Source organism: Bos indicus, chromosome 25 (assembly GCF_029378745.1).
Source record: "Bos indicus isolate NIAB-ARS_2022 breed Sahiwal x Tharparkar chromosome 25, NIAB-ARS_B.indTharparkar_mat_pri_1.0, whole genome shotgun sequence".
Classification (NCBI taxonomy): domain Eukaryota; kingdom Metazoa; phylum Chordata; class Mammalia; order Artiodactyla; family Bovidae; genus Bos; species Bos indicus.
This window is the reverse complement of record NC_091784.1, coordinates 2,651,993-2,675,184: the sequence shown is the minus strand read 5'-3', so window position 1 is coordinate 2,675,184 and position 23,192 is coordinate 2,651,993. Positions and strand designations below refer to the sequence as shown.

General features: G+C 66.5%; 2 protein-coding genes across 21 annotated transcripts in view; one reads left to right on the top strand and one right to left on the bottom strand.

Moving 5' to 3' along the window:
* PKD1 (polycystin 1, transient receptor potential channel interacting) overlaps positions 1–19,430 on the top strand; it is a 39,411-nt gene extending 19,981 nt beyond the window's left edge. For 2 of the 3 annotated variants that reach the window (XM_070779436.1, XM_070779438.1), the window contains exons 13-46: positions 108–283; positions 467–597; positions 1,130–4,743; positions 4,938–5,087; positions 5,988–6,131; positions 6,214–6,493; positions 6,560–6,773; positions 6,858–7,029; positions 7,134–7,286; positions 7,913–8,057; positions 8,156–8,776; positions 9,023–9,179; positions 9,280–9,532; positions 9,613–9,808; positions 11,381–11,551; positions 11,722–11,865; positions 11,946–12,156; positions 12,242–12,368; positions 13,073–13,189; positions 13,269–13,318; positions 13,687–13,871; positions 13,943–14,036; positions 14,284–14,402; positions 14,475–14,677; positions 14,752–14,946; positions 15,325–15,464; positions 15,843–15,955; positions 16,182–16,329; positions 16,425–16,550; positions 16,688–16,862; positions 16,982–17,272; positions 17,345–17,479; positions 17,556–17,861; positions 17,955–19,430. In XM_070779436.1, coding sequence (XP_070635537.1) covers positions 108–283; positions 467–597; positions 1,130–4,743; positions 4,938–5,087; positions 5,988–6,131; positions 6,214–6,493; positions 6,560–6,773; positions 6,858–7,029; positions 7,134–7,286; positions 7,913–8,057; positions 8,156–8,776; positions 9,023–9,179; positions 9,280–9,532; positions 9,613–9,808; positions 11,381–11,551; positions 11,722–11,865; positions 11,946–12,156; positions 12,242–12,368; positions 13,073–13,189; positions 13,269–13,318; positions 13,687–13,871; positions 13,943–14,036; positions 14,284–14,402; positions 14,475–14,677; positions 14,752–14,946; positions 15,325–15,464; positions 15,843–15,955; positions 16,182–16,329; positions 16,425–16,550; positions 16,688–16,862; positions 16,982–17,272; positions 17,345–17,479; positions 17,556–17,861; positions 17,955–18,425 — 9,927 coding nt within the window. In that variant the 3' untranslated portion in view covers positions 18,426–19,430. The remainder of the gene's footprint in view (positions 1–107; positions 284–466; positions 598–1,129; positions 4,744–4,937; positions 5,088–5,987; positions 6,132–6,213; positions 6,494–6,559; positions 6,774–6,857; positions 7,030–7,133; positions 7,287–7,912; positions 8,058–8,155; positions 8,777–9,022; positions 9,180–9,279; positions 9,533–9,612; positions 9,809–11,380; positions 11,552–11,721; positions 11,866–11,945; positions 12,157–12,241; positions 12,369–13,072; positions 13,190–13,268; positions 13,319–13,686; positions 13,872–13,942; positions 14,037–14,283; positions 14,403–14,474; positions 14,678–14,751; positions 14,947–15,324; positions 15,465–15,842; positions 15,956–16,181; positions 16,330–16,424; positions 16,551–16,687; positions 16,863–16,981; positions 17,273–17,344; positions 17,480–17,555; positions 17,862–17,954) is intronic. The other variant, XM_070779437.1, reaches the window with a different exon arrangement.
* The window catches only part of TSC2 (TSC complex subunit 2), a 30,911-nt gene continuing 27,140 nt past the window's right edge, over positions 19,422–23,192 (bottom strand). For all 18 annotated transcript variants that reach the window (XM_019987326.2, XM_019987322.2, XM_019987321.2 and 15 more), the window contains 10 exons: positions 23,012–23,142; positions 22,117–22,613; positions 21,876–21,951; positions 21,581–21,667; positions 20,682–20,868; positions 20,463–20,602; positions 20,270–20,348; positions 20,105–20,196; positions 19,921–20,019; positions 19,422–19,807 (listed from right to left, as the gene is read on the bottom strand). In XM_019987326.2, coding sequence (XP_019842885.2) covers positions 19,637–19,807; positions 19,921–20,019; positions 20,105–20,196; positions 20,270–20,348; positions 20,463–20,602; positions 20,682–20,868; positions 21,581–21,667; positions 21,876–21,951; positions 22,117–22,613; positions 23,012–23,142 — 1,559 coding nt within the window. In that variant the 3' untranslated portion in view covers positions 19,422–19,636. The remainder of the gene's footprint in view (positions 19,808–19,920; positions 20,020–20,104; positions 20,197–20,269; positions 20,349–20,462; positions 20,603–20,681; positions 20,869–21,580; positions 21,668–21,875; positions 21,952–22,116; positions 22,614–23,011; positions 23,143–23,192) is intronic.

The window sequence follows — 23,192 nt, the reverse complement described above, 5'->3', positions numbered from 1 at the left end:
TCCCGAGGACCCCGTGGCAGCGGTGGGTGAGTGCGGGGCTTGGGGGGCTCTGTCCACACTGCTTCGCGGCTGGCGGGCGGCCTGCTCACTGCTGCCTGTGTCCACAGCTGACGGCTTCCAACCATGTGAGCAGCGTCAGCGCGCACTTCAACGTCACCGTGGAGCCGATGCAGCGGATGCGGGGCCTGTGCGTGTCGGCAGTGCCGCCCGTGCTGGCCCCCAACGCCACGCTGGCGCTGGCCGCCCACGTGCTGGTGGACTCGGCTGTGGAGGTGGCTTTCCTGTGAGTGCAGCGTCTCCCCCAGCCCCACCTCCCTGCCAGAACGTGCTGGGGACACGGGCCCTTCGGAGGGGCCGCGTCAGGGCGGTGGTTCCCGGGAAGGGGGCTGCAGCCGGGCCAGCGGGCGCTGCAGGGGTGCAGTGGGCCCTCCCCAGGCTGCTCACCACCTGCTCCCTGCCCTGGCAGGTGGACTTTTGGGGACGGGCAGCAGGCGGTCGGCCAGTTCAAGCCTCCGTACGACTCGTTCGAGGTCCCAGACCCCACAGTGGCCCAGGTGCTGGTGGAGCACAACACCTCGCACACCTACACCTTCCCAGGTAAGGGCTGCCTCCCGCCCTCACGGCCTGTAGCTTGGGCGCGCTCTGCCCTGGGACAGCGCCTCCCTGGGGGGTTGTCCCTGGGTCCTGCCTCCAGAATGCAGCCGGGCTGATGGCCTGGGGCCCCTGCTAGCGTGAAGAAGGGAGGTGAGGGGGGATTGGGCCTCAGAGACCCGTGATGCGAGTCTGCCAGCCAGAAACAGACCCCTTCTGTCCCTCCTGTTCCCCTCCCCTGAGCCTTTTCTGGGGGAGAAGGGGAGATCCTTCTAAGTCGCTTCTGAAGTCCCAGAAGCCGCACACAGAAGTGTAAACAGCCTGTGATCCTGGCCCTGCACCCGCCCGTCACCCAAGGGCATCTGCACCTGAGTTGCCCTTCACCTCTTTCTGCCTCGCCCTGTGTGGAGAGCACACTCTGCCTGGGGCCCTGTTTGCCCCGTGGCCCCGCCAACAGCCCGGGGGCTGGGGTGGGCGGGTTGTGAGTGGGGTGGCAGCGCTGGCTTGGCCACATCCCCACGCGGGGCCTGTCCACCAGGTGAGTACAGCCTGAGCCTGCTTGTGTCCACCGCCTTCGAGAACCTGACGCAGCAGGTGCCTGTCAGCGTGCGTGCTGCCCTGCCCGCCGTGGCTGTGGCTGTGGGCAGCCAGGTCCTGGTGGCTGGCCGGCCCGTTGCCTTCTTCCCGCGCCCGCTTCCGTCGCCGGGCGGTGTCCTCTACACGTGGGACTTCGGGGATGGCTCCCCAGCTGTCACCCAGCCCCAGCCAGAGGTCAACCACACATTCGCCTTGAGGGGCACGTACCGTGTCCGCCTGGAGGTCAACAACACAGTAAGCCACACGGTGGCGGACGTCAGCGTCCGCGTCTTCGAGGAGCTCTGCGGCCTGACGGTGAGCCTGAGCCCCGCCGTGGAGCAGGGTGTGCCCACGGTGGTCAGCGCTGCCCTGGATTCCGGTGACAATGTCACATGGACTTTCGACATGGGGGACGGCACGGTGCTCACGGGCCCCGAGGCCACGGTGGAGCACGTGTACCGGCGGGCGCAGAACTGCACGGTGACGGTGAGCGCGTCCAGCCCTGCCGGCCACCTGGCCCGCAGCCTGCCTGTGCACGTCTTCGTCCTGGAGGTGCTGTGGATCGAGCCGGTGGCCTGCATCGCCTCCCAGCCGCACGCCCGCCTCACGGCCCATGTCACCGGGGACCCTGCCCACTACGTCTTTGACTGGACTTTCGGGGACGGTTCACCCAATGTCAGCATCCAGGGGGACCCGACCGTGACGCACAGCTTTACACACAGCGGCACGTTCCCGCTGGCGCTGGTGCTGTCGAGCCGCGTGAACAGAGCACACTACTTCAGCAGCGTCTGCGTGGAGCCTGAGCTGGGCAACGTCACCCTGCAGCCCGAGAGGCAGTTCGTGCGGCTTGGGGACGAGGCCCGCCTGGTGGCCCACGCCTGGCCCCCCTTCCCCTACCGCTACACCTGGGACTTCGGCGCCGAGGATGGCGCCACCCACGTCGGGGGCCCCGAGGCCACGTTCACCTACCAGCTTGCGGGCTCCTACCTTGTGACAGTCACCGCGGCCAACAACATCTCGGCCACCAATGACTCGGCGCTGGTGGAGGTACAGGAGCCCATGGAGGTCACGGGCATCAGGGTCAATAGCTCCCATGCTCTGGAGCTACAGCAGCCCTACCTGTTCTCCGCTGTGGGCCGTGGGCACCCTGCCAGCTACCTGTGGGAGCTGGGGGACGGCAGACAGCTGCAGGGCCCCACGGTCACTCATGCCTACAGCAGCACAGGCTGCTTCCAAGTCAGGGTGGCCGGCTGGAACGAGGTGAGCCGGGGGGAGGCCCGGCTGAATGTGACTGTACAGCGGCGCGTGCGGGGGCTCAGCCTGAACGCCAGCCGCACAGTGGTGCCCCTCAACGGCAGCGTGAGCTTCAGCACTGTGCTGGAGGCCGGCAGCGACGTGCACTACTCCTGGGTCCTCTGTGACCGCTGCACACCCATCCCCGGGGGCCCTACCATCTCTTACACTTTCCGCTCTGTGGGCACCTTCAACATCATCGTCACAGCCGAGAACGAGGTGGGCGCCGCCCAAGACAGCATCTTCGTCTATGTCCTGCAGCACATCGAGGGGCTGCAGGTGGTGGGCGGCGGCTGCTGCTTCCCCACCAACCGCACGCTGCAGCTGCAGGCTGTGGTGCGCGATGGCACCAACATCTCCTACAGCTGGGCCGCTCAGCGCGACGGTGGCCCCACCCTGGCCGGCAGCGGCAAAGCCTTCTCGCTCACCGTGCTTGAGGCCGGCACCTACCACGTCCAGCTGCGGGCCACCAACATGCTGGGCAGCGCCTCCGCCAGCGGCACGGTGGACGTTGTGGAGCCGGTGGGGTGGCTGGCCGCCACTGCCTCCCCGAACCCAGCTGCCGTTAACACAAGTGTCACCCTCTGGGCCGAGCTGGCTGGGGGCAGCAGCGTCACTTACAGCTGGTCCCTGGAGGAAGGGCTGTGCTGGGAGACCCGGGAGCCTTCCACCACCCTCATCTTCCCCAGCCCCGGCCTATGCCTGGTCACAGTAGTGGCCAAGAACCAGCTGGGCTCGGCCAATGCCAGCGTGGAGGTGGTTGTGCAGGTGCCCGTTGGCGGCCTCAGCATCCAGGCCAGGGAATTGGACGGCGGCTTCGTGGTGGCCGGTTCCACAGTGCCTTTCTGGGGGCAGCTGGCCGTGGGGACTGACGTGAGCTGGCGCTGGGCTGTGCCAGGTGGCAGCAGGCAGGGCCAGCACATCACTGTGGTCCTCCCTGATGCCGGCCCGGTCTCGATCCAGCTCAATGCTTCCAATGCGGTCAGCTGGGTCACGGCCACGCACAACCTCACGGTGCAGGAGCCCATCGTGGGCCTGGTGCTGTGGGCCAGCAGGAAGGTGGTGGAGCCTGGGCAGCCGGTGCACTTTCAGATCTTGCTGGCCGCTGGCTCGGCCGTCCGCTTCCTCCTGCAGGTCAGCGGGGGCGGCCTCGAGGTGCTGCCCACGCCCCACTTTTCCCGCAGCTTCCCCCGGGTCGGGGACTACACGGTGAGCGTGCACGCCGAGAACCGTGTAAGCCGGGCGCAGGCCCAGGTGCGCATCTCGGTGCTGGAGGCTGTGGGTGGGCTGCAGGTGCCCGACTGCTGCGGGCCGGCCATCGCCACAGGCGCCGAGCGGAACTTCAGCGCCCGCGTGCAGCGGGGCTCCCGTGTCGCCTACGCCTGGTACTTCTCGCTGCAGAAGGTGCAGGGGGACTCGCTGGTCATTCTGTCAGGCCGTGACGTCACCTACACCCCTGTGGCCGCGGGGCTGCTGGAGATCCACGTGCGCGCCTTCAACGAGCTGGGCGGTGTGAACTGCACGCTGCTGGTGGAGGTGCAGGACGCCATCCAGCACGTGGTGCTGCGCGGCCCCCGCTGCTTTGCCAACCGCTCCGCCCACTTTGAGGCGGCCACCAGCCCCAGTCCCCGGCGCGTGTCCTACCACTGGGACTTCGGGGATGGGGCCCCGGTGGAGGACACAGAGGGGCCCTGGGCGGTGCACTCCTACCTGCAGCCCGGGGACTACCCCGTGCAGGTGAATGCCTCCAACCTGGTGAGCTTCTTCGTGGCGCAGGCCACGGTCACCGTACATGTGCTGGCCTGCAGGGAGCCCGCGGTGGACGTGGCCCTGCCGCCGCAGGTACTCATGCGGCGCTCCCAGCGCAACTACCTGGAGGCCCACGTGGACCTGCGGGACTGCGTCACCTACCAGACCGAGTACCGCTGGGAGGTGTACCGTGCCACCAGCTGCCAGCGGCCTGGGCGTGCAGCCCGGGTGGCCCTGCCCGGTGTGGACGTGAGCCGGCCCCAGCTGGTGGTGCCGCGGCTTGCGCTGCCCGTGGGCCACTACTGCTTTGTGTTCGTGGTGTCGTTCGGGGACACCCCGCTGGCCCGGAGCATCCAGGCCAACGTGACGGTGGCCCCCGAGCGTCTAGTGCCCATCGTGGAGGGCGGCTCCTCCCGCGTGTGGTCAGACTCTCAGGACCTGGTGCTGGACGGGAGCAAGTCCTACGACCCCAACCTGGAGGATGGCGACCAGACACCCCTCAGCTTCCACTGGGCCTGCGTGGCCGCAACGCAGGTCAGCCACGGGGGCACGCGTCCTCCCCGCCCCGCGCGGGGCGTCTGCGTGATGAGCCCAGCAAGCCTGGGCTCCGAGTGCCCGGTGAAGGGCGGGGGGTGGAGGGTTGGACCACAGTTGGGGGTAGGGGGTCTTGCTGCTGCAGGCCAGAGCAGCTCTGGGGTCTCACCACCACCCCCCGTTATGGGCTGCAGAGCGAGACCGGCGGGTGTGCGCTGAACTTCGGGCCCCGCGGGAGCAGCGTGGTCACCATCCCTCGGGAGCGCCTGCGTGCCGGCGTGGAGTACACCTTCAACCTGACCGTGTGGAAGGCCGGCCGCAAGGAGGAGGTCACCAGCCAAACGGTGGGTGCTAGTGCGGCCCAGCCTTGGCGAGCCCTCGGCCCTGAGACGGGTGCAGCTGGCAAGGCGGAGCCCACGCGGTGCCCAGCTCCCGTTCCCAAGTGGTTTTTTTACGTTTTGGGGGCTTTGGAAGTCATCGGTCTTGAGTTGTCACTCCTCTCGATGCCATTTCTGTTTAACAAGACTGCCCTCGGCTTGGCTTCCCTCCAGAAAGGCCGTATAGGCGCAGGAAGCCTCAAGGCACAGCCCTAGGCCGTCCCCTCTTGGCACATGGGGGCCCCTCCCGGAATGGGGAGGCCTGGCCTCACGTGCATGGCGCACTCTCTGTCCCTGAGCACTGCACCCCACCGGCTGTGATGGGAGCCAGTGCACCAGGCCCTGCTGGTGCCCGGGATGGGGTGCATCCCCTGTGCCAGGGGGGTGCCAGGCCTCCGCCCGGCGGGGGTCCTGCCCGGCAGGGGTCCTGCCCAGAGGGGCCATCTGGGGCTGTGTGCCAGGGACCCCCCAGAGTGCACAGCAGCGGGGCGCTTGGACGGAGCCATACCTGGCTCGCTGTCGTCCCTGCACGGATGTGTGCACTCGCTCACACCTTCCTGCCTCTGCTTCTCCATCCACTTGTGTCTGGGCGCCTGTCGGGGGCCCTGGGGACTGCAGAAACCAAGTCCTCGTGGTCTGTGCTCCTCAAATCCCCTCCCCCAGCCTGGGAGTCACAAAACCACACAGAGTCCTGGGTGAGGGCTGGGCCTGAGAGGAGCCTTGGCAGGTGGCGCCTGCAGGGGAGGAGGCACAGGAGGGCTGGGGCACAACAGGGTCTGCTGCTGCCCTCCGCCTGGGCAGACGGGAGGGTCTGATGTCAAGCAGAGCCCACGCAGGTGGCAGGCCCCTCACCCCGACGGCTTCCAGGTGCTGGTCCGCAGCGGCCGGGTGCCCATTGTGTCCCTGGAGTGCGTGTCCTGCAAGGCGCAGGCGGTGTACGCAGTGAGCCGCAGCTCCTATGTGTACCTGGAGGGCCGCTGTGACAACTGCGACGGGGGCCTGGAGCATGGGGTGAGTGGGAAGGGGCTGGGGGCGCTGGGTGGTCCTGGGGGAGACCCTCCCCCAAGCACCGTGGTCTCCGTGCCCCCCTCAGCTGTGGGCTGCGCGCAGCTTCAGCAACGAGACGCTGGTGCTGGACGCGACGACCACGTCCACGGGCAGCACGGGCATGCGGCTGGTGGTGCGGCGGGGCGTGCTGCGCGACGGCGAGGGCTACACCTTCACGCTGACCGTGCCGGGCCGCTCGGGCCAGGAGCAGGGCTGTGCCTCCATCCGCCTGGCGCCCAACCGCCCGCCGCGAGGCGGCTCCTGCCGCCTCTTCCCCGTGGAGGACGTGCGTGCGCTCACCACCAAGCTGCACTTCGAGTGCACGGGTGAGTACGGCCGGCCGTGGGGTGGGCGGGCCGGGCGGGGACCCCGCTGACACCCTGGGCCCACAGGCTGGCAGGACGCGGAGGACGCGGGGGCACCGCTGGTGTACGCCCTGCAGCTGCGGCGCTGCCGCCAGGGCCACTGCGAGGAGTTCTGCGTCTACAAGGGCAGCCTCGCCTCCTATGGGGCCGTGCTGCCGCCTGGCTTCGCGCCCCACTTCGTGGTGGGCCTGGCTGTGCTGGTGCAGGACCAGCTGGGGGCCGCCGTGGTCGCCCTCAACAGGTGAGCCCGTGCCCACAGAGCCAGCCCGCCGGCCAGGGGTCAGGGGAGGGCCCAGCCCCTTTCACGCCCCGCCTCTGCCCTTAGGTCTCTGACCATCACCCTGCCAGACCCCCCCGGGGACCCTGCTGACGGCCCCCTGGACCTCATGGGCTGGCTGCATAGCCTGGCGGGGAGCACGCTGCCGGGGCTGCTGCGGCAGGCCGACCCCCAGCACGTCATGGAGTACTCACTGGCGCTCATCGCCGTGCTCAACGAGGTGGGCAAGACCCCCCCATGCCAGGCGACCCCCACCCAGGTCCTGGGAAGCCCCTTTTGACGGTGTCTGGCCGGCGCTGCCCGCTGACGGCCCTGTGCCCGCAGTACGAGCAGACCTTGCCTGTGCTGGCGGAGCCGGACCCCAGGCAGGAGCTGCGCGCCCAGATACGCAAGAACATCACGGAGACGCTGGTGTCCCTGAGGGTCAACACGGTGGACGACATCCAGCAGGTGGCAGCCGCGCTGGCCCAGTGCACGGTAGGGCAGACCCAGCCCCACAGCAGCCCGGCCCCCCACACCCCGAGAGCTCCCTTCCTAGCCAAGCCTGCACGGCTGCATGCCCCCAGGGCGGCCCCCAGGGCTCTGGGCACAAGAAGCACCCGGGGAGGGCGGGTGGGGGGGTGGGAAGCGCGGAGTGGAGACGCTGTTCTGTGCTCCACTCCGGGCCTGTGGTCCCCACCCCGTTGCCCAGGAGTCAGTGGCCAGGCTGGGCTGGGCTCTGTTCTGATGGGGGCATGGTGTCAGGGGAGGCCGGTGGCTGTTGCTGAGGCCTCAGGAGGGTAGTGCGGGATCTCTGCGCTGGCCGTGGTCACCAACTGCTCTGTAGCTGGCTCGGGTGTGTGAGGGGCCAGGATGGCTAGTGGGGCCACGCAACCTTGAACTTGGCCTGCATGTGGGGAAGGGTCACTGAGGGGCTTCTGGGAGAGAGACTGGGGGTGGAGGCGTGTTCAGTGTGGATCCTGCAGAACACAGCGGGAAGGGTGCTTCGGAATGGCCAGTGGAGGCAGGGAGCCCCCTGCAAAGGCTGCGCTAGGGGCAGGGTGAGCGGGGCGAGCCCCACCTGGCCTGGCCAGCTGGCTGGACGCAGTGTGGGCGCCCTGCAGGTGTCCAGCCGGGAGCTCGTGTGCCGCTCATGCCTGAAGAAGACGCTGCACAGGCTGGAAGACATGATGCGTATCCTGCAGGCGGAGACCGCCACGGGCGCGGGGACGCCTACCACCATCGCAGACAGCATCCTCAACATCACAGGTGCGCCGCCCCGCCGACCTCTGCCCCCTCCTCTCCCTTGACCCCTCCCACAACCCCTCCCCTCACTTGCCTCCCCCCACCTCCTCTGCCACCCACAGGCGACCTCATCCATGTGGCCAGCTCAGACGTGCAGGGCCCACAGCCCTCGGAGCTGGGGGCGGAGCCGCCCTCCCTGCTGGTGGCATCCAGGGCCTACCAGCTGTCGTCTGCCCTCGTGGGCATTCTCACACGCTCCCGCGTGCTCAACGAGGAGCCCCTGACACTGGCAGGCGAGGAGATCCTGGCGCAGGGCAAGCGCTCGGACCCACGGAGCCTGCTGTGCCAGGGTGACGTCCCAGGCCCCGGCTGCCACTTCTCCATCCCCGAAGCCTTCAGCGCAGCCCTGCCCAACCTCAGCGACGTGGTGCAGCTCATCCTGCTTGTGGACTCCAACCCCTTCCCCTTTGGCTACATCAGCAACTACACCGTCTCCACCAAGGTGGCCTCCATGGCCTTCCAGACGCAGGCCGGCGCCCAGATCCCTATCAGGCAGCTGGCCTCGGAGCGCGCCATCACTGTGAAGGTCCCCAACAACTCGGACCAGGCTGCCCAGGACCAGTATGTCCCTGCCGGCTCCACCGTCATCCAGCCCCGGGCCTCGGTCAGCGTTGTGGTCACCCCTGAGAACAGCAACCCCGAGGCGGGGCTGCACCTGCAGCTCACCTTCACAGTGCTGGACGGTGCGTGGCCAGCGGGGCCGTTGGTGGGCGGCCTCCTCCTCTCTGCACCCGACTCATGTGGGGCTGCAGGGTGGCCAGCTAAACCTGTGTTTCTCACAGGCACCCCCAACTTGTGGCCTGTGTTCAGGCTTGTGTCCTGCTTCATGGGGCTCTAGGGGCCTGGCCAGAGGGCCACAGGGGTGGGCTCCCAGGGCGTGTGGGCTGCCCGGGCAGGGGTCTGAGCTTGCCCATGCCGCCTGCCCACAGAACAGTACCTGCCGGACGAGCCGGAGCCCTTCCTGGCTGCCTACCTGCACTCAGAGCCCCGGCCTAACGAGTACAACTGCTCAGCCAGCAAGAAGATCAGCCTGGAGGCCCTGGCGGGTGGCGACCACAGGCCCTACACCTTCTTCATCGCCCCGGGGTGCGGTGCGCAGCGGCCTCGGCGGGTGGGCTCCCCGTGGTGGGAGCGGCGGGGCGGGGCCGGGTGGGGCGGGGCCTGGCCGTGACACGCCCCCCTCCAGGTCCCGCGACTTGGGCGCGAGCTACCACCTGAACCTGAGCAGCCACTTCCGCTGGTCGGCGCTGGCGGTGTCCGTGGGCCTGTACACGTCGCTCTGCCAGTACTTCAGCGAGGAGCACATGGCATGGCGCTCGGAGGGGCTGGTGCCCCTGGAGGAGACCTCGCCCCGCGAGGCCGTCTGTCTCACCCGCCACCTCACCGCCTTCGGTGCCAGCCTCTTCGTGCCCGCCAGCCGCATTGAGTTCACCTTCCCCGTGAGTGGCGCCGCGCCCGCACGGAAGGGGGCCCAGTGCCGTGGTGCGCGGCCTCGGGGCTGACGGGCCTGTCTCCCCAGGAGCCGGCCTCCGGCATCAACCACGTCGTCCTGCTGACCTGCGCCGTGTGCCTGCTGACCTACGCAGTCATGGCCGTGATCCTGCGTAAGCTGGACCAGCTGGACGTCCGCCGGGTCCGCGCCATCCCGTTCTGCGGGAAGGGGGGCCGCTTCAAGTACGAGATCCTGGTCAAGACTGGCTGGGGCCGGGGCTCAGGTGAGGGGCTTCCGGCGGGGCAGGTTCACACACAGTGGCCTGTGGGCATGCAGTCCCACTGGCATGCACAGGTGGGCAGGATCAGCCAGGCCATCGACCGTGTGGTGGTTTAGTCGCTAAGTGGCCCCATGGACTGTAGCCTGCTAGGCTCCTCTGTCCATGGGATTCTCCAGGCGAGAATACTGGAGTGGGTTGCCATTCCCTTCTCCTGGGGATCTTCCCGACCCAGGGATCGACCCGGGTCTCCTACATTGCAGGCGTATTCTTTACTGACTGAGCCAGCAGGGAAGCCCACCTATCGGTATGGGAGGTGATTACTAAACGGTAGCAGGTCATCCGAGTGAAATGTTGTGAATTTCACAATGTCTCTAGCTCTCTGACCATCAGTTATAGCCATCAGAGAAGCAGGTTGGCATTGGGTCAGTACTGCGCGACATACATGTTGGACGCTGAGATCAGGCATCTTGTTTCTTTGTGGGAAACTGAGCAAGTAGTCTCAGCGGTGTTCCCATCAGTGAGCGCCGCCTTAGGGGCGTCCTTGTGTTTCGGCCAGAGGTCATTTTACTGCGCACATTGTCCACGCTCCTGCTGTGAAGCACCTCTGAGAGCTCGTCTCATGTGAAGAAGCGTTTGCCATATTGGTTGCTCCGCGGTGTCTTCATCCTTTTTGTTGCAACCAGTGTCCTTGCTCATGTCGGCCACTCGTTGCCACTGGCGGTGTTTTTAGGGCCTGGGGCGGCGGCAGGAGCTGCACAGTTGGCTAGGTCTTCAGTTACGCGTTTGCCTTTAATTTAAAGTGCACTTTTTTGGTACCAGTTTTCATCTCTTTGCTGTGCTTTCATCTTTATCACCGAGTCCCCTCTCTTGTTAGGAAAGTGTTTATTTTCTTAAATTTTTATGTGTTTATCCTGAAGCTGCCCCAGGTCTTGGTTGCTGTGTGGGCTTTCTCTAGTGGCGTGGGTGCTCCTCTCTGGCTGCAGAGCACAGGCTCCCGGCACTGACTCAACGCTGCAGCTCGCGGGCTCTCGAGCCTGGGCTTCGTCACTGAGGCGCCGGGCCGAGTTGTCGCACCGCATGTGGAATCTTCCAGGACCAGGGATCGAACTTGTGCCCCCTTCATTGCAAGGCAGATTTTTACCAATGGACTGCCAAGGAAGTCCGGGGAAATTTTCATTTCTGAAGTGTGTTTCTGTTCCCTTCTGTGACATTCATTAAATGTCGTGTGGGTTTATCGTGGCCGACACGGGGGCGAGACCACGTGCGCCTGGTGGTTTGTGTGAGACAGGTGCGCAGGGACTGGTCAGCAGCAGGCTCTAGAAGGGGTGGTGTCACCAGTCAGCACCAGCATATGGGTCTCTTATTCGCGCAGCAGACTGCAGGCTGGCAGCCATGCTTCTGTCCCATGTGGTCACTCGCAGTTAATGCTCCACCGCCACCGGGGCCGTTTATGGAACAGTTTGAGGGCCTGAGATCGGGCCGTGCCTGTTGAAGAGAGATCAACAGGCAGACGTGCCGGGGTCAGCATCCGTGGACAGAAACCCAGAGTTGCGCCCCTGTCCGCCTGTGCTCCAGGGACCACGGCTCACGTGGGCATCATGCTGTATGGGGCAGATGGCCGCAGTGGCCACCGACACCTGGATGGGGATGGAGCCTTCCAGCGCAACAGCCTGGACGTCTTCCAGATTGCCACCCCGCACAGCCTGGGCCGCCTGTGGAAGATCCGTGTGTGGCACGACAACAAAGGTGGGGCCCACTGCCTGCCCTGCACACCCACAGCCCGCCGGCCCTGACTGCCCACTGCCCGCCCTGCCCTGTCTGCCCCACCTGCCTACCACCCACTGGCCCTGACCGACTGCCTACCGCCCACTGGCCCTGACTGCCCACCGGCCCTGACCACCTGCCTGCTCTCACAGGGCTGAGCCCCGCCTGGTTCCTGCAGCACGTCATCGTCCGGGACCTGCAGAGTGCCCGCAGCACCTTCTTCCTGGTCAACGACTGGCTGTCGGTGGAGATGGAGGCCAACGGGGGCCTGGTGGAGAAGGAGGTGCTTGCTGCAAGTAAGACCCCTCCTGGCAGCCGCAGCGAAACAAACCAATGCTTGGCCTGGGGTCTCCTGAAGCCCGCCTGTCCCCCTCAGGCGACGCGGCGCTGTGGCGGTTCCAGCGCCTCCTGGTGGCCGAGCTGCAGCGCGGCTTCTTCGACAAGCACGTCTGGCTCTCCATGTGGGACCGGCCACCTCGGAGCCGCTTCACGCGCGTGCAGCGCGCCACGTGCTGCGTCCTCCTCGTCGGCCTCTTCCTGGGTGCTAATGCCGTGTGGTACGGGGCTGTGGGGGACAGCGCCCACAGGTGCGTGCTGCGGCGCCCACCCGCCTGCCTTGGCACCCCCCACCACCACCGCCCCTCAAGCCAGCCCATGTGTCCTCTCCCGCAGCCAGGGCCCTGTGTCCAGCCTGGCCCCACTGAGCCTGGACACCGTCGCTGTTGGCCTGGTGTCCAGCCTGGTCGTCTACCCAGTCTACCTGGCCATCCTGTTCCTCTTTCGCATGTCCCGGAGCAAGGTGGGTGCGTGGGGCTCCTGAGCATGGCCGGGCTGTCCAGGGGGGCCAGAAGGGGTCAGCACCTAGAACACGTCAAAGTCAGGCATGAACAGGCCCTGTGAGCTGCCGATGCCCGTACCTCAGATCACTGAGCAGGCAGGGACGGGCTCCCTGGATGACAGGCCGCAGGTTCTGAGAAAAACCAACCCGAGGACAAAGTCTGAGCAGACCCCGGGCCAGCGCGGCAGTGGGAGGTCACTTAAAACCTCCAAGAACAGCCCAGGTGGCCTCACTGGTGAGTCTCCCGAGCGGTCACGGAAAGAGCAGCACCAGTCCCACATGGGCTCGATAAAACCTGACGGGCGCCTCCTGACTCTTCCCTGAGGCCAGAGCCAGACAGAGACCTCACGCAGCGCTCAGCAAAGGCTACACGCCTCGGCCAGCAGCCTGGTAGGGTCGTCCTTGTCTCTGTGTGGCCATCCACGGTTACGCTGATTCAAGTTAGATACAACTCCAGCTTCTGGGTCACAGGAGTCACTCCTGGCGCTCCATGTTGGCGGCACGTGGCAAGTGGCTCCTATGATGGAGTCTGTAGGTGTAGAGCGCACGTGTGGTTCTAGAAGGTTCTCAGGACAGCACTGCTGCAGACTCTGCTTGCTGGGGCGGGCACGCCTCCCCAAATGGGGCCCCAAGTTGTGTCCCGCTTACACCTGCCTCTCCCGCAGGTGGCAGGGGGCCCAAGCCCCACCCCCGCAGGCCCGCAGGCACTGGATGTGGACAGCTGCCTGGACTCGTCCATGCTGGACAGCTCCATGCTCGCCTTCCCGGGACTCGGTGGCGAGGTGCGGGCTCCCCGGGGCCTGCCCGGGTGGGGCTGCGGCCTGGGCACTCTGGGATCAGGCTCTATATCTTTCTCAACAGGCGTTTGCTGGACAAATGAAACAGGACTTATTTCTGGAGGATTCTAAAAGGTGGGGTCCCTAAAGAAAGCATGAGCTGTTTCCTGTGTGGGTCAGATGTGCCTCGCGAGGGTTGCGTTGTGTGTCCTCATCCATGTCGTGGGCGTCGCGTGTTCTCGTCCGTGACGTGGGTGTCGTGTGTCCTTGTCCATGTCGTGGGCGTCACATGTCCTCCTCCACGTGTTGTGTGGGTCACTTGTCCTCTTCCATGTGTCCTGTGGCTTACATGTTCTCCTCCGTGTGTCATGTGGGTCACATGTACTCATCCGTGTGTTACACGCCTGTCCTGGGAGCATTTGCTTAGAGCCTTGTGACAGGACTTGGGTTGGGTGTGTGTGCAATCATGTGCCCGGGCACCCCTTGCTGACTGTTGCCTGCAGCCTGGTGTGCTGGCCATCCAGCGAAGGCACCCTCAGCTGGCCAGACTTGCTGAGTGACCCGTCTGTCATGGGCAGTGCCCTGCAGCGGCTGGCTCGGGGCCGGATGGGCCTCACGCCAGGCCCAGAGGAGGACAGTCTCTCCCTGGTCAGCCCTTCCTCGCCCGCCAAGTATTTCTCCGCTTCAGGTGCGCGGGGTAGGGAGGCACTGCCCGGGCCCCCAGGAGGGCTCTGGGCTGACCTGTCCTGCCCCCTACAGATGAGAACCTGATCCGGCAGATCCTGGCTGAAGGGGCCGGCAGCCTGGCCCCCACCCAGGACACGCAGGGAGAAACGGACCTGCTCGCTGGCCTGTGAGTGCCGGGTTCCAGGGGCAGTGGTGGGGAGGTGCAGTGCTGTGGGGCAACAGCTGCTGGAACGGTGGCAGGAAGGACGGGCGTTGGTCCCAGTACTGTGAGGCGAGCACCCCCGAGCAGCCAGCAGGCCCGGCACCCTCTGCCTGGCCTGGGGTGGCGTCCTCTTTCCACAGAGGCCAGAGGGGGCTGGTTGTGCCCCTGAGCAGTATGCCGCTGACGGGCGAGTACCTCCATCTTGCCTCAGGTGCAGTGCCCCTGGCGAGAAGACCCAGCCTGCGATGCTGCGGAGCCTGGGGGACACGAGGCTGCCCAGCCCAGGCCTGACGTGGGAACAGCCCCCGCCAGCCAGGCTCCCCAGGACAGGTGCGCGCCCAAGTCCCAGGACAGCCTCCCGCTCTTCTGAGCTGCTGCTGACCCATCTGTCTGCCTTCCTAGGGCTGGTGGAGGGTCTGCGGAAGCGGCTGCTGCCAGCCTGGTGTGCGCCCCTGGCCCACGGGCTCAGCCTGCTCCTGGTGGCCGTGGCCATGGGCGTGTCAGGGTGGGTCGGCGCCAGCTTCCCCCCCAGCGTGTCTGTCATGTGGCTCCTCTCAAGCGGCTCCAGCTTCCTGGCCTCGTTCCTCTGCTGGGAGCCGCTCAAGGTGAGAAGGGTGCAGGGGGCCACCCCGCCAGCCTCTGGCTGCCATGGGCCCCTCTGATGCCAGCCCTGGCCCAGGTCCTGCTGGAGGCGCTGTACTTCGCCCTGGTGGCCAAGCGGCTGCACCCTGATGAAGATGACACCCTAGTGGAGAGCCCGGCCGTGACACCCGTGAGCGAGCGTGTGCCCCGCGTGCGGCCGCCCCACGGCTTTGCGCTCTTCCTGGCGAAGGAGGAAGCCCGGAAGGTCAAGAGGCTGCACAGGATGCTGCGGGTGAGCTCGGGCCCCATGCTGGCGCGTGGCCTCCCTTCCCGGCCTCCTGGCACAGGCAGCACCTTCCAGAAGGGCCCACCTTTCTCAAAAACCTCAATGCGTCCTCCTCCTGAGCACAGAAGGCCTTTCTGCGGGTGGCCTAGAGCTCTGCGGGCTCCGCCCCTCCTGTGACCTTCTCCTGCCCAGCCTCGTGGGGCCCTGGTGTGGCTTCTTGGCCTTTGCAGACCATGTGTGCCCACAGGCCTGGCTCTCAGCACCAGCCTTTCTGGCTTTGGGCACTTTGCTGCCCAGTGTGTGGAAGCCACGCTCTGTCACAGGCTGCACCCATGGGGCGCCAGACTGGGTTTGGCTGACCCCAGGGCCATCCCTGCCCCCCAGGGCCTCCTGGTTTACATGTTCTTCCTGCTGGTGACACTGCTGGCCAACTACGGGGATACCTCGTGCCACAACCATGCCTACCGCCTGCAGAGCGCCATCAAGCAGGAGCTGGACAGCCAGGCCTTCCTGGCCATCACCCGGTACGGACGCCCTGTGTGCAGGCACAGGTCTGTCCTCCGGGCCAGGGTGGTGCTTATGCCAGCCAGGGTCCACCTCAACCCTGCCCTTGGTGCAGTGCAGCCCCTCGGGGGTGTTGGGAAGCGTCTCGATCCATTTCTGGTCATCAGAACTGGAGTGGGTGCTGCTGGCCATGGGGAGAGGACACAGGACAGGCCCAGCACAGCTTCACCAGCCCTGAGTGTCAGGAAGCCCAGGCCGTGCCTCCTCCTGTGGGCAGCACTGGCCGCCTCCCACTGACCCGGCCAGGACTGGTAGCAGTGTGCCCTGGGCCTCTCACCCCGGGGGGGCCGGGCTGTGAGGGACGGCCATGTGACCGACTTTGGGTCTGGGGTGGGCAGGTCTGACGAGTTTTGGCCGTGGATGTCCCACGTTCTGCTCCCCTACATCCACGGGAACCAGTCCAGGCCGGAGCTGGGGCCCCCACGGCTGCGGCAGGTGCGGCTGCAGGAAGGTGAGTAGCTGAGGGGCGCCCTGGCACTTAGCCTAACTTGTTTCCAAAGGGAAGCCTTTGCCGGAGTCTGGATCCAACACCCCCAGCTGGGTGACGGCCTGCCTGGGTCTCCTGATGTGCAGACAGTGACACCTACTTCCTGGGGTGCTGGGCGGGTTCAGTGAGCCCTGCCGAGCTTGGCCCGGAGGCTGGTGAACAGGCAGGGCCCTGAACCCTCTGCTTTCAGCGCTCTGCCCGCAACCGCCTGGCTCCAGGAACCCTGCGTGCTCAGCTGCCTCGAGTGGCTTCAGCACCAGTGACTATGGTGTTGGCTGGGGGAGTGCTGCTCTAAACAGCTCTGAGATCTGGGCCTACTCGGCGCCAGACCTGCTGGGGTGAGCCTGGAGGGCGGCCGGGGTGCCGGGGGGCAGGGACAGCCCTTCAGAGGAGCTTGCTGGGGCACGGGCGCTGACGTCGCCCCTCCCTGCAGCGTGTGGTCCTGGGGCTCCTGTGCCGTGTACGACAGCGGGGGCTACGTGCAGGAGCTGGGTCCCAGCCTGGAGGAGAGCCGTGCACAGCTGGGCTTCCTGCAGCTGCACAACTGGATCGACAACAGGTGGGCCCCGCCGCCCACTCCCTGCACGCGCCGCCCCGTCCCCACGACACCTGCTGCCCGAACCCCTTTGGAGAGCACCGGCCTCTCCCAGCGCTGCCCCCTCCGACTCCTGGCCCCTGCCCGTGCCCTCCGCGCAGAAGCCGCGCCGTGTTTGTGGAACTGACGCGCTACAGCCCAGCCGTGGGGCTGCACGCCGCCGTCACGCTGCGCCTGGAGTTCCCGGCTGCCGGACACGCAGTGGCAGCGCTTAGCGTCCGCCCGTTCGCGCTGCGGCGGCTCAGCGCTGGCCTCTCTCTGCCGCTGCTCACCTCGGTAGGCCCCGCCCCGCCCTCCTTCCATGGACCTGACCCCGCCCTCCAGGGCCCGCCCCAGGGCCGTGGCCCCGCCCTCCACGGGCCTGACCCCGCCTCGGCTCCGCCCCGCCCCACCAGGTGAGCCTGCTCCTGTTCGCGGTGTACTTCTCGGTGGCCGAGGTGCGTGCCTGGCGCAGGGAGGGGCGCGCGCGCGCCACACGGGCTGGGACCTGGGCGCGGTGGCTGCTGGTGGTGCTGACGGCAGCCGCGGCGCTGGTGCGTTTGGCCCAGCTGGGCGCCGCCGACCGCCAGTGGACCCGCTTCCTGCGCCGCCGCCCGCGCCGCTTCACCAGCTTCGAACAGGTGGCTCAACTGAGCGCCGTGGCTCGCGGCCTGACCGCCTCGCTGCTCTTCCTGCTCTTGGTCAAGGTGAGGGCTGAACCGGTGGGGCGGGGCGGACAGCGTTGGCAGGGTTAGTCGGCTGACGCCCTGTGTTCGCAGGCCGCCCAGCAGCTGCGCTTTGTGCGCCAGTGGTCGGTTTTCGGGAAGACACTGTGCCGGGCGCTGCCGGAGCTCGCGGGGGCAGCCTTAGGCCTGGTGGTACTCGCCGCAGCCTACGCGCAGCTTGCTGTCCTGGTAGGTCCGGTGGGGGGCGCCGTGGGAAGGCGGCTGATCCCGGGCCCGCCCCTCACTCGTTTCCCCTCCCCCGCAGTTGGTTTCCTCCTGTGTGGACTCGCTTCGGAGCGCTGCCCAGGCCCTCCTGGTGCTGTGCCCCGGGACCGGGGTTCCTGCCCTGTGCCCTGCGGAGTCCTGGCGCCTGTCCCCCATGCTGTGCACGGGGCTCTGGGCTCTGCGTCTGTGGGGGGCCCTGAGGCTGGGGTCTGTTCTTCTGCGGTGGCGGTACCACACTCTGCGTGGGGAGCTATACCGCCCTGCCTGGGAGCCGCAGGACTACGAGATGGTGGAGCTGTTCCTGCGCCGCCTGCGCCTCTGGATGGGCTTCAGCAAGGTCAAGGAGGTGGGTACGGCCCAGGGGGGGAGAGGGACGCACCCTGGGCCCAGCAGAGCCCAGGGCGCAGCCGGACTGACCGAGCCCCTGTGCCGCCCCCAGTTCCGCCACAAAGTCCGCTTTGAAGGGATGGAGCCGCTGCCCTCCCGCTCATCCCGGGGCTCCAAGGCTTCTCCAGACGTGCCCCCACCCAGCGGGGGCTCTGATGCCTCCCGCCCCTCCACCTCCTCCAGCCAGCTGGAGGGGCTGAGCTTGGGCCTGGGCCGGCTGGGGCCTCGAGAGCTGGAGCCCGAGCCCTCCCGCCTCCATGCTGTGTTTGAGGCCCTACTCACCCAGTTTGATCGGCTCAACCAGGCCACAGAGGACGTCTATCAGCTGGAGCGGCGGCTGCAGTGCCTGCACGGCCGCAGGAGCAGTGCGCCCTTGGCCTCCCAGCCCCCCAGCCCCTCCCCAGGCCTGCGGCCCGTCCTGCCCAGCCGCCTTGCCCGGGCCAGTCGAGGCATCGGCCTGTCTACAGGCCCCAGCAGAGCATCACTGCGGGCCAAAAACAAGATCCACCCCAGCAGCTCTTAGTGCCAGGGCCTCTGGGCTCCCCTCTCCCCAGGGCGCGCCCGTGGCTCCCCTCTGGCCCCTCGGAGCCAGAGCAGACACCGCTCAGTATTATCACCTTCTGCCACCCTCAGTCGCGGGCCAGGCAGAACAGCTGCACGCAGGTCCCCAGAGAGCAGGCAGGCTCTCGGTGGGCTTCAGCACTTTACAGAGGCCACGTGGCCAGCTCGGACCCAGGGTCCCCTCCCACTCCTGTGGGAGGACACAGCAGTGCTGGATGAGTGCCCGGCCTCAGACGCTATTTATTTCCCGAGTCCTCAGGTACAGCGGGCTGTGCCCGGCCCCCTCCTGGTTGATGTCTCCCCTGCCAAGGCCCCAGGCTCTGGGGAGGGGCCCGCACTCCTGTCGTCCTCCCCTAAGTTATTACCTCCTCCGTCCCTGCTCAGTGCACTCGCCTCCAGCTGCCGCCGTGTGTCTGTTGTAATTTATGTGGGGTTAAAATGTATATATTTTTGTACGTCGCTTTATTTTTCAATACAGCCAAGGGATCTGGTGGCTGAAGCAGCCTGTGCCCACTGTCACCCACATTGAAGGGGAGCTGGGACCGCCAGAGCTGTCCTTTTCTCCCCAGACACCTGCCCACCCAGCTGGAGGAGCAGCAGCTGCTTCTCAGATCCATGTCTGGCCTTGGCAGGTGCTGGGCAGAAAAGGCTTTTGGAGGGGAACCCCCCCCCCCCCCCCAGGCCGGCCTTGCCACCACCATGGCCTTAGCCTCCTGTCTAGGCCTGCTGGTGTCGGGTCTGGGTGAGGGCTGGGACCCTAGAGCTGGTAGGGGTAAGATCTCTGCCCGGGGGCTGGCTCCCGGGCCGGGGGAGGTGAGCATGACCACATACACATGTGAGGCTGTCTCAAGGGCAAGGCCCCAGCAGCAGCCTGGCAGGCCCTGTCCCCACTCCACTGGGCATGGCCGAAGCTACAGCCTAGATCCCACCCCCTAACAGACGAAGTCAAATAAACGAGTTGACTGACTGCTCCGTATCTGTGTCCACTCTGGGGTCTGTGTCTGAGTGCACAGGCCTGGGCCACACCAGCGCTTTATTTGCACAGATAAATATCACCCAGCGCCACGGGGGCAGGGAGGGTCTGGCAGCACAGCTGCTCAAACAGCTGGAACAGCCCAGGATATGTCCGAGTCAGAGAAGCCCCACGGGTCCGAGTACCCACCCTGCACAGCCTCACACGAACTCAGTGAAGTCGTCCACAGAGGAGACCAGGCGTTTCCGCTGGCCCGTCTCATAGGTGGGCGTGGACTCGGCCGGGGCCTGTGCCGGAGCCTTGGCATGACCAGGAGGGTGTGTCTGCATCAGGGGCAGGCTGGCGCTTGAGTAGTGGGCTTCCTCACGGATCTGGGGGCGGGGGTGGGGCAGGCTTCAGCAGCAAGTCCAGAGGGGGTGGCACACGCTCCTCAGACTGGCCACCCCATCTCTGTGGGGCAACCCCCCGCAGCCCAGCCTCCTACCCGCTGGCGCAGCCGCTTGATGTGGCGGAGCCTGGCAATCCACTTGGAGGGATAAATGTCGGTGGGATTGGAGCGGCTATGGTGCACCTGCGAGGCCATCTGGGGTGGGGCAGGCAGCACGGTGAGCCCTGCGTGGGGGCAGCTGCGGGCCTGACCCCCACCTCCCGGGGCCAACTCTGCTCACATTGGCGTGCAGGGCCATCTGGCGGGCCACGAAGGGCAGGTTTCGGTCAGACACGATCTTGGCCATGCTGGTATCCACAAGGCCCTCCATGTCTGGGGAGACGGCGCTCATGTGGGGCTCAGCCCTGGAGCCTCTCCCTGCCCCCCTGCCCCCGCCCCGCCTCACCTTTCCTGCACTGCAGAGACACCAGGTTGCACTCGTAGTCCAGGGGCGTGATAATCACGTGGACGAAGTTGAATTGGCCCTGCTCACACGAGAGCAGGGTCACCGTGGTGCTGAGGGCCACTTTCTGCGACCCCCTCCACGCTCAGCCCAGGGCCCAGACCTGCACCTGCCGCCCCGAGGCCCCCAGGCACACCTTGATGGTGCCCAACTTGAAGTCCTCGCCAGAGTCGTTGTAGACGATGGACACGAAGTCGTTGCCCAGGTGGCGCTTCTTGTCACAGCGGTGCTTGTCCACGTCCTTGGTGGGCATCAGGGTGGCGATGTGGAAGACAGCTGTGGGGCGGGCAGAGCTGAGCAGGGCGGGCCAGGTGGGGGCTCCCGAGGAACGGGCCAGTGGACAGGGAGGGCGCACCTTGCATGATGTCGTCGTGCCAGCAGTAGGTGAACTGGCCATCCTCGCCGCACACGTCCAGGCCGCCCAGGTACACCTTGTCCGGCTGGCAGTCCTTGAGCTCGATGAGCTTGCCCAGCCCCGTGAGGAACTCTGTGTACCTGTAGGAGCCATGCTCGTTGGACAGGATGGCGAGCTCGCTGTTGCTCTGTGGGGAGATAAAGGCACGCTAACACCAGCTCCCAGGCCACCCCCGGCTGCCCCCCGTCTCAGGCCCACAGGACCCCGAGGGCCTGATGCTGCTGGGGGGCAGGGGCAGGCTGACTAGTGTGCCTTGGCACAACCCCCATTCTGCCATTCACCTGACCGAGGCAATGCAGATTCACACCCACTGCCCAGGGTATCACCTCCCCCTCAACCCCCGGCCCCGCCGCTCCCAATCTGCCACTGACCTGGGCCAACTCTGTCCTCAGAAAAACCCAGAGTCCTTGGCTGCCCATCCCCCTTCGAGCTGGCCCTTGGCCCACGGCAGCCAGGGCGCTTCTGAGACTCAGGTCGAGTCGATGCAAACCCTGCGCTGGGAACTGCCCGCCTCGAGGGGTGCCACCACGCCCCTCATCACGTCCTGTCCCCTCGCCACCCCTGCCCGGCACTCCTCTGCGAGTCCTCACTTCCTCCACATCTCTGTTCAGAGTCACCTCCCTGGGGTCAGTGACAACCCACCCCCCAAGTGCTCTGTGCTCACACCCAGCTTGTCAATCTCACTCCTGAGTTCCGGAGGGAAGGGAGCTCCATGAACACCTGACATTAGCGGCTCCTCCAGAACCCAGCTCTGCGGAGGACAAGAATCCCACCCCCAGCAGGGTGGCCACCCTCTCTGCCCAGCACCCAGGCCGCCCCTGCCAGCCCGGAAGCCTCACCTGGCCTTCTCCCACGTACAGGACCGCGATCTTGTGCGTGTCGTACGACGGGATCTGATCAAGGAGCTGCACTGATCGTTCGAAAGACTGTAGCCATAAACCCCAGTCTGAGCCCAGGGCAGAAAAGTCCCCTCCTCCAGCCCTGCCCAGCCAGTCGCTGTCCGGGAGAGGCCTCTCCTCTCGCCGGCCTCCGGGAGCTGGGCTGCAGCCCCCACTGCCCAGCTGGGGACTCAGCCCACTGTGCTCCTGCAGCCGGGCTCCAGGGGGCCCTGCGGGGGAGAGAGGACCCACCTACCTCGTTAGGCAAAAGGATTGGCTTGTTGGACTCGTCACCAAAGAACGGTGAGTGGTAGAGCTGCAGGAACACGAAGCTGCGGTGGGGAGAAGACAGGTGAAGTCTCGGCCAGCAATCACAGCCCAAGGGTGAGGGGCCCAGAGTGCGGTCACCGAGGAGCCTGGTCTCTGTGGCCAGCCTACCCTGCCTAGGCCCCGCCGGCCCCAGGCCCCCACGGGAGCACCAGGAGGGCAGGGCTCACCTGGGGTTGATGCCTGGCACCTTCTCGGTGTTGGAGGTCCCTGCTCGGTTCTTGAAGGCATCCCTCTCCACCCTCTTGCCCCTGCGTGACGGGGCCGAATCCGAGATGGTGTAGCCTCGGGGCCGCAGCCCGCTGGGGGAGCGAGGACAGCTGGAAGGCAGGGGGCCCTCTGGCTGGGCAGGGCCCCGACCCCGGCGTTCCTCACCCGGGGCTGACCAGGCGGCACCTTCCCCGTCCAGGATCCCTGACTGCGACCGGGCCTTGGCCTCGGGGCTCAGCCGGCCAACCTCAGCCTTGTCCCCGGGGTCCCCCAGGATGTCCTGCAGGGTCTGCAGTTCAGGCGACGAGCTGGACTTGCTCAGGGGCTGAGAGGGCTGGAAGGCGAGGTCCACGGAGGCCCGGGAGCCCTCCGAGACCGCCCGCTCGATGGGGATGCCCCCAGGAGGCAACTCCTCGGCATGGAATGACTTCTCCTCCTGGCTGGAGGTGGAAGATGACTGGGAAGAATGGATCCAAAAGAAATGCTCACCAGGAGGCACCGCAGAGCCCACCCAGGTTTACCTGGAGAAATAAGGCCCCACCCATCCCCACCCAGGGCCTCAGAGCGGCCAGCACGGAGCTAGTGGTTCCCCTTCCCCGAAAGCACTTCCCGTGCCCTTCGCTCAGCAGTGGAGCCAAGGCCCCAGGCTACAGGATGCTGGCATGGAGGGGCTAAAACCCCGGGCGGACCACTGCGGGGGACCTCAGGCTGCCCCACAACAGGGACATGCACAGGGATGGGAGAGCAGCGGAAGTGCAAAGCAAACCAGCCTACGGTGGCTCAGCCCCGCCGTACCCCCAGCAGGGGGTGACAGCACCTACAGGCCCCTCAGGTGGCTCCCCCGCCTGCACTCACCCTGCTGAAAGCGTCGCTGCGCCCACAGCGCCCGTCGGAGCCCAGTGTCGCCTCAAAATCTTCCAACTCGGGAGGCTCTGCAGACAAACCAGCCTCACCTGGACCTCCCTCCTCCAGGACCACCGCAGAATCTGGAAGGACACAGATGTGCTGCTGGGTGCGGCCCGTCCAGGACTCACAT